The sequence below is a fragment of the Bufo gargarizans genome, chromosome 1, assembly GCF_014858855.1.
Source record: "Bufo gargarizans isolate SCDJY-AF-19 chromosome 1, ASM1485885v1, whole genome shotgun sequence".
In the NCBI taxonomy this organism is placed as follows: Eukaryota; Metazoa; Chordata; class Amphibia; order Anura; family Bufonidae; genus Bufo; species Bufo gargarizans.
Genome location: NC_058080.1, coordinates 151296974 through 151309760, shown reverse-complemented (window position 1 = coordinate 151309760; position 12787 = coordinate 151296974). Strand labels below are relative to the sequence as shown.

At 44.1% G+C, this 12787-nt stretch overlaps 1 protein-coding gene across 1 annotated transcript in view; it reads right to left on the bottom strand.

Annotated features, from left to right (window-relative positions):
• The window catches only part of PDGFRL (platelet derived growth factor receptor like), a 196407-nt gene extending 189337 nt beyond the window's left edge, over positions 1–7070 (bottom strand). Inside the window, exon 1 of the mRNA XM_044296171.1 lies at positions 6866–7070. Within this exon, the coding sequence (XP_044152106.1) occupies positions 6866–6920 (55 nt within the window). The 5' untranslated portion in view covers positions 6921–7070. The remainder of the gene's footprint in view (positions 1–6865) is intronic.
• Between the last annotated feature and the right edge of the window lie 5717 nt (positions 7071–12787).

Below are 12787 nucleotides of genomic sequence, written 5' to 3'. Positions count from 1 at the left end.
TGTAAAGCACTGGGTTAGGCCTCATGCACACGACCGTTGTGTGCATCCGTGGCTGTTGTGCCGTTTTCCTTTTTTTTTCGCGGGCCCAATGAATTTCAATGGGTCAGTGGAAAAATCGGAAAATGCACCGTTTTGCAGCCGAGACCGTGATCCGTGTATCCTGTCCGTCAAAAAAATATGACCTGTCCTATTTTTTTGACAAAAACGGTTCACGGAACCATTCAAGTCAATGGGTCCGTGAAAGAACACGGATGCACACAAGATTGGCATCCGTGTCCGTGATCCGTGGCCGTAGGTTACTTTCATACAGACGGATCCGAAGATCCGTCTGCATAAAAGCTTTTTCAGAGCTGAGTTTTCACTTCGTGAAAACTCAGATCCGACAGTATATTCTAACACAGAGGCGTTCCCATAGTGATGGGGATGCTTCAGGTTAGAATATACTAAAAGAACTGTGTACATGACTGCCCCCTGCTGCCTGGCAGGTGCTGCCAGGCAGCAGGGGGCAGACCCCTCCTCCCCTCCTGTAGTTAACACATTTGTGGCCAGTGCGGCCGCCCCCCCCCCTCCCTCCCCTGTAGTTAACTCGTTGGTAGCCAGCCCCCCCTCCCTCCCCTGTAGTTAACACATTGGTGGCCAGTGGGCCCCCCCCCGTAGTTAACTCGTTGGTAGCCAGCCCACCCCTCCCTCCCCTGTAGTTAACTCGTTGGTAGCCAGTGGGCCCCCCTCCCTCCCCTGTAGTTAACTCGTTGGTGACCAGCCCCCCTCTCTCCCCTGTAGTTAACTCGTTGGTGGCCAGTGGGCCCTCCCCCCTCCCTACCCCTCCTAATTAAAATCTCCCCCCCCCCTATCATTGGTGGCAGTGGAGAGTACCGATCGGAGTCCCAGTTTAATTGCTGGGGCTCCGATCGGTAACCATGGCAACCGGGACGCTACTGCAGTCCCGGTTGCCATGGTTACTTAGCAATTTGTAGAAGCATCATACTTACCTGCGAGCTGCGATGTCTGTGTCCGGCCGGGAGCTCCTCCTACTGGTAAGTGACAGATCATTAGGCAATGCACCGCACAGACCTGTCACTTACCAGTAGGAGGAGCTCCCGGCCGGACACAGACATCGCAGCTCGCAGGTAAGTATGATGCTTCTACAAATTGCTAAGTAACCATGGCAACCGGGACTGCAGTAGCGTCCCGGTTGCCATGGTTACCGATCGGAGCCCCAGCGATTAAACTGGGACTCCGATCGGTACTCTCCACTGCCACCAATGATAGGGGGGGAGATTTTAATTAGGAGGGAGGGGAGAGGGCCCACTGGCCACCAACGAGTTAACTACAGGGGAGGGAGGGGGGGGCCCACTGGCTACCAACGAGTTAACTACAGGGGAGGGAGGAGGGGGGCCCACTGGCTACCAACGAGTTAACTACAGGGGAGGTAGGGGGGGGCAGGCTACCAACGAGTTAACTACAGGGGAGGGAGGGGGGGGGGCCCACTGGCTACCAATGAGTTAACTACAGGGGAGGGAGGGGGGGGCCGGCCGCACTGGCCCCCAATGAGTTAAAAACAGGGAGGGTCTGCCCCCTGCTGCCTGGCAGCACCTGCCAGGCAGCAGGGGGCAGTCATGTACACAGTTTTTTAGTATCCGACAGTATATTCTAACATAGAGGCGTTCCCATGGTGATGGGGACGCTTCAAGTTAAAATGTTCGGGTGTCCGCTTGTGAGCTCCGTTTAAAGGGGCTCACAAGCAGCCCCGAACGCATCCGTCCAGCCCTAATGCATTCTGAGTGGAAGCGGATCCGCTCAGAATGCATCAGTCTGGCAGCGTTCAGCCTCCGCTCCGCTCAGCAGGCGGACACCTGAAAGGGACTCCTGACTTTACATTGAAAGTCAATGGGGACGGATCCGTTTGCAATTGCACCATATTGTGTCAACGTCAAACGGATCCGTCCCCATTGACTTGCATTGTAATTCAGGACGGATCCGTTTGGCTCCGCACGGCCAGGTGGACACCCCCAAAAAATTATTTTCCAGAAATCAAGGAAGACCCACGGACGAAAAAACGGTCACAGATCACGGACCTACGGACTCCGTTTTTGCGGACCGTGAAAAAATACTGTCGTGTGCATGAGGCCTTACACTGACAAATGTAAGGTCATGTACATGGGATTGCCTTTTTAATGTACAGTTATCTTTTGAAGTTTATGAACTGATGTTTTCTTATTGGAGCTCATGCTTTCTACACATTAATAAAACCTAATAAAGCTGTTACTCTATAATTATTTGTATTTCACTGCAGATCCATAAACTATTGGTGTATAAAACAAATTCACAAAAATCTAGTTAGTATGGCAGTGAGAGAGAAATATGACAATTCAATCTTGAGCAAAGACTCAAATTTAAGAACGCCTTAGGCTACTTTCCCACTAGCGTTTCTCTTTTCCGGTATTGAGTTCCGTCATAGGATCTTAATACCAGAGAAAAACGCTTCTGTTTTGTCCCCATTCATTGTCAATGGGGACAAAACGTAACTGAACAGAACGGAATGCACCAAAAAGCATTCCGTTCTGTTTGGTTGGATTCCCATACTGGAGAGCAAACCGTAGCAAGCTTCAGTTTTCTTTCTGTTACGGGAAGCGGAGCAAAACAACACTATAGAAAACTGATCCATCCCCCAATGACTTTCAATAGTGTTCATGACGGGTCCGTCTTGGCATGTTAAAGGTAATACAACCGGATCTGTTCATAACGGATGCAGATGGTTGTATCATCAGTAATGGAAACGTTTTTGCTGAACCCTGCCGGATCCAGCAAAAACGCAAGTGTGAAAGTGGCCTTACTAATGGTAGTGGTCAGCCTGGAGCTTTTTCTGCAATATTTTTCTGTTAACAAGCATGTCTTAAATGACTAAGCTTCATTTAAATATCCACCTTTTAACAATATGGATAGGCAATTAATACCAGATTCTGGCACCCCGCCAATTACCTGTTTGCAACAGTTGGTGTGCGCCAAAATCAGGCACTAGAACAGCACAGCGCCATACACTGTATAGTGGCCGCGCCTGGTTACTGCAGCACCGTTTCCATTCACTCACTTGTCATGTAATAAGCAGACACAACCACTATACATGGTATGAAACTGCGGTGTTTTGGTGCTGCTTGGTTTTGGCACACAGCGGTTCCTGCAAACTACAGTAGGCAGATAGAATTTTAGAAATAGAAAGAAAATCCAGCTCACCACCACTCACATATATTTAAAATCTTGTGACTGGCCTCCGACTCAGCTATGAAGTAGAACTTGTCCAGCATAAGGGATAAAACTGAGTTCAACTTTTTTGAAGTCCAACAACAATAAAATTACAATCCAGGAGTAAGTTGTAGCAAATCACTGCACACGCACATGCTCATACACACATAGCATCTAATGAAAACAAAGATGTAGACGTGTACAAGTCTATCAAATTACTGGACCAGTGAATTCTCATAACGTCAAAGATTAATGGATTAGTGAATATTTATAAGGCAATAATCTTATATTCTAACTGCACTGTGAGAAAAACTGATATCCTATCCCTATAAAGACATACACACGTGGACAAAGTTGTTAGTACCCCTACGTTAAAGGAAAAAAAAAATGGTAACAGAATTAAACTTAAAACTGACAAAAGTAATAATGAATAAAAATGTTCTGAAAATCAATTAATGAAAATCAGACATTGCTTTTCAATTCTGGTTCAACAGAATAATTTATAAAACAAACCAATTAAACTGGACAAAACTGACGATACCCTTAACTTAATATTTTGTTGCACAACCTTTTGAGGCATTCACCTGTTCTGTGTAACTCTCAGTGCGACTTCTGCCCCTGCCAACAGGTATTCTGGCCTCCACTCCTCATGAGCAAACTTCTCCAGCTGTCTCAGGTTTGAAGGGTGCATTCTCCAGACTACATGTTTCAGCTCCTTCCACAGATGTTCTATAGGATTTAGATCAGGGCTCATATAAGGCCACTTCAGAATAGTCCAATGCTTTGCTCTCAGCCATTCTTGGATGTTTTTAGCTGTGTGTTTTGGGTCATTATCCTGGTGGAGGACCCATGACCTGCAACTGAGACCAAGCTTTCTGACACTGGGCAGCACATTTCTGTCCAAAGGACATTTTCCCAGAAGCTTTGTGGCTTGTCAATATGCATTTTTGCAAATTCCAATCTCACTTTTTATATTTGCTTTCAACACTGGTTTCTTCTCGGATGTCTTTCTTTCGGTTCACTTAAGGTGCAGAGAGAGACAGATGGTGCAATCTGACACTGATGTACCTTGACCTTGGAGTTCACTTCTAATCTCTTTGGAAGTTGCTCTGGGCTCTTTGGTTACCATTCATATTATCTGTCTCTTCAATTTGTCATCAATTTTCCACTTGCAGCCACATCCAGGGAGCTTGTCTATAGTCTCGTAGACCATAAATGTCTAAATAATATGGGCAACTGTAGTAACTGGAACATCAAGTTGTTTTGGGGATGGTTTTTATAGCCTTTAACATGCTTGTCTATAATTTTTTTTCTAATCTCCTGAGAGAACTCTTTCTTTGGTCCATGTTCAGTGAGGTACACACCATGGCAGTACACAGCACTTGAAAAAGGCAGAATGATTACAAGTCTGAACACACCTGTGATGCTAACATTTCCCTACGGTCAAATTATTTTCAATCTTTTCTAGAGGTGCCATCATTTTTGTCCAGGCCAGTTTCATTAGTTAATTTAATTTTTTTATTATCTTGTTGAGCCACAAATCAAAAACAATGTGTGACTTTCATTAGCTTATTTTCAGCATTTTTTAAAATCTATTATTACTTTTGTCAGTTTCAAGTTATTTCAGTGATCATTGCGTTTTTTTTTTTTATGGAAGGGTACTAACAATTTTGTCCACATGTCTACCTCTAAAGATTTTTGAAAAAAAGAAAATCAAGCTCATGGGTAGCACTGTGCTAACATCAAGACCAGGAAAATAAAACCATATCTCGAGCCTGTATAAATACTAACCCAGGCATAATTCACAGGATCCTGCAGGGGTGTATGTGTTTATACAGAGGATGTGGTGGACCATGACCTTGATTTTAGAGTGTCCTGCTGTCAAGCAGTGGCCTTCAATCTCAGAGCTAAACTCTGCCCCACGATGCCAGATGGACATAATGGACATCATGCACTATTGATATCATGCTGTGCCACTTCAGGGCTAAAAGCTGATCAAAGGAGCCTACCTACCAAACAGGCTGACAAGACGACCTGCAAAGTGAAGGGGGTTGTCCAAATTACGGATAATAAATATCTGACCGCAATGTAATTATAGTGTAATAATTTGCAAAGTAATAAAGGGTTTACATGGGGCAAATGTTGGCTGATTATCAGGAATGAACTTTACTTGTTTGCCATAATAGGCTCATGGAAAGATGTTGCAGATCCCACGATGAACTGCAAAACGCTCATTCATTGGGGGAAATGATCTTTAATGCAGGACATTAACTCACCGTTTCTGGGCAAATGGTAAATAGGCCCTTAAAGACCACTATATCTGTGCATACGAAAGGTAGGTGACAGCTAATGTGAACATTAGAGCCCCCACAAGAGTTGTCACCCAGTTCTTCAGGAGACTTAACAAATTGACAGATATGTGATGAAACAGGAAATATATCATTGTATTGACTGTACAGTTTTGTCATTCAGGAGCATGGGAAAGCTGAGTGACAGCCATAATAAAACCTTGCAATGGCTGTAATGAGAACAATTGGTTTTGCCATTGTCCTATCCTCCCACCCGGTCTTTTTGTATTGTGCTGGAGCCTGTCTACCCTTGAAACTGCTGCAGCCTGTCTACCTTCGAAACTGCTGCAGACAGTCAGAGGCCTCACTTGTGAACAGTATGAGACCAATGAGGCAAGCAATTGGCTGCAGCGGTCATGTGGGCAGATGGGCACCGCATCCCTGCAGTACAGTAAAAAAGACCATCAGGGTCAGTAGTGCTGGTGCGACAGGGTTTTTATCAGGTGAGTGAGGAACCTTTCATGAAATCTTTTCACTTTAGCCAAATTCTTTCTGATTTCGGAAAAACCCTTTAATTTCAACCAGTGTTTTTTTAATAGTTCATAACAATAAGTAATTAAATAGCATAAGACTCACAGAGGTCATTGTATTATAGTAATCATCCCCCTAGACATACCATTGTGCATTTGGCCCTTGCGGTATTTTAATGCAGTGGACAGATGTTAAATTGTAGTAAATGGCTTTATAAACGGTATAACGTGTATGCCATTTTCATCTCAGTTTGTCTCCATGGACCTCAATGGGAATAACACAGCACAAAAAAATACATATGAAATTAAATCTCCACATGAGCAGATCTAACGATATTTCCTGCCTCCGTTTTTTCTGATGTAGAAGTGGTGTAGTAGCCTGGTGCAGGTAATAGCCCCTAATACAAGGCGGTAAATAACCTGATAGAAAAGCGCACACACCGAGTGACAGGTGGACTGATATGGGTTTTTTCCTGTCCGAAAAGATCCAGTATTTAACATCTCAGAAAAAAAATTAAATACATCAATATCAAGAACATGCACTTCATATAGCTATGTCATTAACAGATATTTAAAAATCTGTCCATATGTGATCAGTATCCCGTATACACATAGATAAGTCAGCAGCTGAGATTCCAGAAAATAAGTAACAGCTTACAGCAGTCATTTCATACATGTATATCTTTGCTTTCTAATATCTGAAAGCAGTTCCTTCAGTCCCAGGGGTTGGGAGCTCCTCAGGACTGCGCAGCTTGGCTACAAGGTGCTTCGGGACCTGACACTATGAGAGCCAGTAAAATAACTCACCATTTTGTAGAACTTCATGGACAAGAATCAGGGTAATAATTGCCCAGAACTTCATTTTCCAAAGTAACCTGGGGTCCCCCAAAGGAGTCTTAACCCCAAGACGGTGTGTATAAAGAGCAAAGTCCCAGCTTGCTGTCAGTAAAAGGATGATGTAAAAAAGGCTGCTAGGAATGTGGACTGCTGATTTGTATTTTCCAAAGCATGAAGAGAACCTTCTGAAGGATCAAGTTTCAAGAAATACTGGAAAAAAAAAAAATCGAAACTTTGTAAAACTTGCCTGCTCTCTGCTGGTTACCAGACAGAATGTAGCTAAATGTGCAGGACATACTTTGGCTGAGGAATATGTTTTGTGTGTATTGTATGGTATATTCACTTACAGCATATTTGCAAGGGTACTTTCACACAAGCGTTTTTCTTTTCCGGCGCTGAGTTCCGTCCTAGGGGCTCAATCCCGGAAAATAACTGATCAGTTTTATCCTAATGCATTCTGAATGGAGAGCAGTCCGTTCAGGATGCATCAGGATGTCTTCAGTCTTTTTGACTTTTCAGGACCAAATCTCCGGAACTCTTGCCGGAATGCCGAATCCAGCATTTTTTCCCATTGAAATGCATTAATACCGGATCCGGCCCCGAGTGTTCCAGCTAAATTGATCCGTTTTTGCGGTCTGCGCATGTTCAGACCGCAAAAAATGTGAAAAAAAGAGAGACGGATCCGGCATCTCAATGCATTTGTCAGACGGATCACAAATCCCCCTGAGAAATGCCATCAGTTTGCGTACATTTTGACGGATCCGGCAGGCAGTTCCTCTGCCGCAAGTGTGAAAGTAGCCTTACTGTCCCTGTTCCTGACTCAAGTGCTTCTGTTTCTCTTTGCTCCTTAAATGACCCTCTTTTTGATCTTGAAAGTAAATGTCCATTAATACATTTTCTATGGGGGGGGGTTGTTGGAGGGGGTATATTAATTAAATGTAAATGTATATGACTTGTAGCTGTTTTTTTAACTGATAAAAAAACAAAAAAACTTTCTAAACTGCTTCAGAAACGGTCTGGTTTCTGCCTGTATATTAGACCTCAAATTTTGGGACATATTTATTAAGACTGGCGTTTTAGACGCCAGTCTTAATAAAGCCCCATTGCTGGCGGTGGATCGACAAAGTTCTGAAGAGTCGCCAGCCTCTCCATAAGGCCTCTTGCACACGACCGCGTGTCCCCCGCTGCCGTTTTGCAGGCCCGCATACGTCGGGTCCGCAATACAAGGGACACCGTCCATGTGCATTCCGCAAATCCGGAAATGTGGTGCGGAACAGAACGGAACCACAGAACGGAAGCACCACGGAGTGCTTACTTGGGGTTCTATTCTGTGCTTCCGTTCCGCAAAAAGATCGAACTTATTAAAGTAAATGGGGTCGCTGTGAACCGTAATTTGCAGTTCACAGCATGGGCATCACACGTTCGTGTGAAAGAGGCCTAACTTCGGCAGATCCAGCGCCACTTCTAAATGCAGCAGCTTCCTATGGAACGGCTTCCTCTGTTAGTCCTGGAGGTCACGTGACCATCGGGGGTGTCAGGGGCAGGAGCAGAGCTGCAGGGTCTAAGGAGACCGTGATCAGCTCTGACTGTATGTAATGCCCCCACTGGGGGCTGTTTTCCCCTGTAGCTGGGGCTCCTGTGGATGCCCCAGTTACAGTGAAAATAGTGGGGGGAAAAGTCAGTGTCCTAAAGAGGTCTTTTAATCCTGGGGGACATATTATGTGCCAAAAATAAATAAAAATCTAAGTTAAAAAAATAATAAAAAATAGGTTCTGGGGAGCTGGGGGGGGGTGCGCAGTGGAAGAGGTGGCAGCAGTGGAAAAGGAAGAGTCAGCCGAGGAGGAGACGGAGGATGGAGTAGGAGGAGGCGAAGAAGAGGCAGGCCTGCATGCAATCCGTTGCGGTAACACCAAATCCACATGGGTGCCATGGGTTGCATACTTGACAGCCGTCAGTAGGTTCACCCAGTGGGCAGTAAAAGTTATGAGATTGAAAACAATTGAGAGGAGAAGGAGAAGAAAAGGCAGGATGTGGAGCACCGGGAATGTGGTTTTGTGGGTTCTGACGGTGTTTCTCCCACTGAGCTCGGTGATGGGAGGCCAGGTGCCTTCTTAAGGCGGTCGTCCCTAGGTGAGTGTTGGGCTTACCGCGACTTATGCGCTAACAGCACAGGCTGCAGATTGCAACACTACTCTTAAAAAAAGCCCACACTGCGGAGCCATGTGCCGGCGTCCTGGGAGCACCAGATGTGACCGTGCATGGTAGATGGCTCATTCCAGATACATTTGCAGTCTGCTCTTTGCCTCCTGTGCACTGCGAGTTCTGCCTCCTTCTGCTGCTCCGTCTCTCCCTCTGAACTCCCCTCCTCTTCCTCTCTTGTGGGCACCCACGTGACGTCCATCGACATGTCATCATCGTCACCTTCACCATCACTGACATTAGAGATCTCAGAGTAGGCAGCAACAGCGGGAACCACACTCCTTGGGCTGATCTGAGTACTGTCGTCAGACCGCTGGGTAGTGGCCGTTGCCACCTCCTCTTCCTCATCCGATGCAAAGAATGGCTGCACATTGGTAAGGTCTGGCAATGGATGGGAAAATAATTTCACAGGGTATTAATAGGTTATGCCATAACAATGAGCACAACCTCAATATGGCCAAGAGGTCTAGCACCAGGCAACACCATCTGACATTTCTGAGGATATGACCTGAGTGCACAATGATAACACAAGGTTTGCTTGTGGATATGCTTTTTTTTATGTAACTAGGGTTGCACCTCAGTTATATTTTCTTGGCAGGACCCAGTTATATCAGCTTTACCCATACTACATATTTTCATGGTCTTTCAAGAATGCGAGAATGTTAACCTAACATGGAATCAATTTTGAAAGGGGTTAACTAGGATTGCCTATATCAAATGCCAGATGTGATTCTATTGTTCAATATACCGGTACTCTCTCTACTATTTGTGATTTTTTATTTAATATATATATATATATATATATATATATATATATACACTGCAGGGAGCAGTGGTGTTTTCATCAATGCATGGAGGATGAGCTGCTCCTTTGGACACCAGTTGAACTGGGACTCCATTTGATTTTTCTGGTACATGTTTTTTCTATGCAGGACCCTGAAGAAGCCCCTGCCCTCACTATAGAAAATCATTTCCAGCTTCCAGCATCTATTTCTGTCTGTTTTATGTAAGGACTTGCTTTATATGTCTTGGTTATCTGCTTATTTTTCCTGAATCACTTTTTCTTATTCTGGGATGACTTTTTGGGGCTTTGGAATCCATTTTTGTTTTCCATAGATTTATGGGCTCAAGTTACAATAGTTTCAACTTACAATGGTCATCATGGAGCCAATTAATTTTGCAATTTGAGGGACCAGTGTACATACCCAGGTGCTATATTACACTTATACACAGACAGGTCTTTTGATTTATTTGATTTACACACCAACTATTTTGATTGGACAAATATGGATCAGATAATCTGTTGGCGCAATACAAGTTATAATGATATCTTCAGCAGCACTAATTTAATGGAAGGAACAATGATGGTGAAGCTTGGTTGGGAGATGAGGTTTGTGAGAGATGCCAGGAGAGATTTGATAAATGATGATGTAATCCTGTGATTTACAGTCAGTTAGCAACACAGGGGAGATGGACCTCTTGACTACACAAGAGAGCAAGCTATGGACTGATGGTCATGCTGGATTCACATGACACAGCTCCCCATATTGAAAGAGTCCCAAATGTATGGATGCAATCATAATGGGATGAAACAACGTACACTTGTGGAATATTGCTGGGGAGTTTGCATTATGTTTCCACGAAAAAATTCGCCAAACTGCTTCTTTAAAGGGAATGTGCAAGAATGTGGTGTTTTGGCAAACTCCCCATTCTGCCGGACTTGCAAAGGGAAGAGGACTTACTTGCATCCAGGCGCCAGCTCCTGGATCCTTCTCCTCCAGGCCTGTGATGGTCCACTGGGCTCCAGCAATGTCGACATCTGGTTTGACATTGCCGAGCCAATCACTGGCCACGGCGGTGTCCGGTTCCCATTGTGTCATGACAAATGATCATGTGACGCAAGGAGATCAAGGACACCTCTGCGGCCAGCAACCAGGCTGCAGCAATGTCAAACCAGCTGTTGACATTGCTGGAGTCCATCGGAGCATCACAGGCCTGCAGGAGAAGGAGCAGGAAGCCAGGATCGGGAAGTAGGTAAGTCACCTTCCTAATACAGGTCCAGCAGAATGGGGAGGGTTATCCTATGAGTTTAAAACTTTTTTAAACATACTTTTCTCGAGGACTTTCTTTCCTTTCTGTGGGTGAGCATTTGCTCACATGAGACAATCAAGCACCTGCCTCTGCAGTACCCCAGAACAGGGTCACTTCAAAGGATTAACTGATGTAATGTTATATTACTATGTTAAATGTTATGATTTGGTATATTTGTGTACCTTATAGCATTGTATGGACAAATAAAGGTTAACATCTTGGCTTACCCTGTTAGGTTGCCAGGAGATGGACCTAGGTCCGTCGCCTGATTAATCAGTGGGAGTTTGTTCTACTTTCCTCTCTGAGACGTCTACAGCCAGGGAAGCTACTTTATCATCATCATCATCAAGTGCTCTAGACAGAAGGAAACAGAATGTCCAGAATCTACATGGCAGTGCATTGGAGTCAGTCACCCATGTACCATGCAAATTTATGGCTGAGAGACTTTGCTGCTGTTAGAGGGAACATTTCTAATGTACCCTTTCATACTTGGAAAAAGTTTGGCATACCATATCTTATATATGCATCCTGCAGCTTGGGAATTGCAAAAACAGTTAACAAGTACTTTATTACCTGCCTATGGTTCTGTCGAAAAAGACTTCAGAGTGACAGAGTACTAAAGAGAAAGAGAAGGAGTACTACAACTTCCATCATTGCTGCTGTCCATACACTGCTTGTGGGAAAGGATTACACTGTGCTTTAGAACTTAGAACTGTGAATGGTTATTGTTGGATGTACTACTACTCCTATCCTGCACTTTAGTAAACAGAGACTTAATAATTGATACCAACTGGCCTGTTTACTGAGTTTACTTGTTCTACCTCTTTATCCCCTGCTCAGAAAATAGTCCCTCACAAACAGCCCCCGAGATACATATGGTATGTAATGTCTCCACAATTCCCTTCTTCACTATAGCTATGTGCATCTATGAATTTAGATGTTGGAATGGTCGATTGGAAAGGTGTCTGTAACTAGTAATGAAGCTGTAGCCTGACAAAGACTTGCATATCGGCCCAGTCTGCTATTTGAAAGATGCTTTCCAGACAAAACTGATTTTTTTTCTTTTATTTTATATACCGAACAATAAAAAATACAGGAAGAGAATCCATTTTTATAAAACATATATTACAACAAGGAAAAAGACATTAGAGTAGCTTATATTTTGACAGACACCTTTATAACGGCATGCTAACACTGCACATGATACTGTACATAGAAAAATAAGAAATGAAAGAATTTCATTTATCTATTTCAACCAGTCGTTCATATTCCAGTGCCATCCAGAAAACACAGAACCTAGACTGGTCGGTTGCTCCAACAAGGCCAAATATTCTATAAAACAGGTGGGATCCGTAAGGTCCATCGTGTATAAAGATGGGTCAATGTATAGATAGCGCTATAACGTTCCATAAACTGTAGCAGATGAGAAATAACGCATGCATTATACATATGTAACGCTTGACATGAAACCATTGATGGCAGTGTGAGGTCCCATTATAATCAAAGCATACAAGACCTGGTAGAAGGAAAAAGTGTAAGGGTTCGTTCACATCTGCGGCAGGCTGTTTCAGTTCACCGCCAGATCCCCTTTGACTATAACCG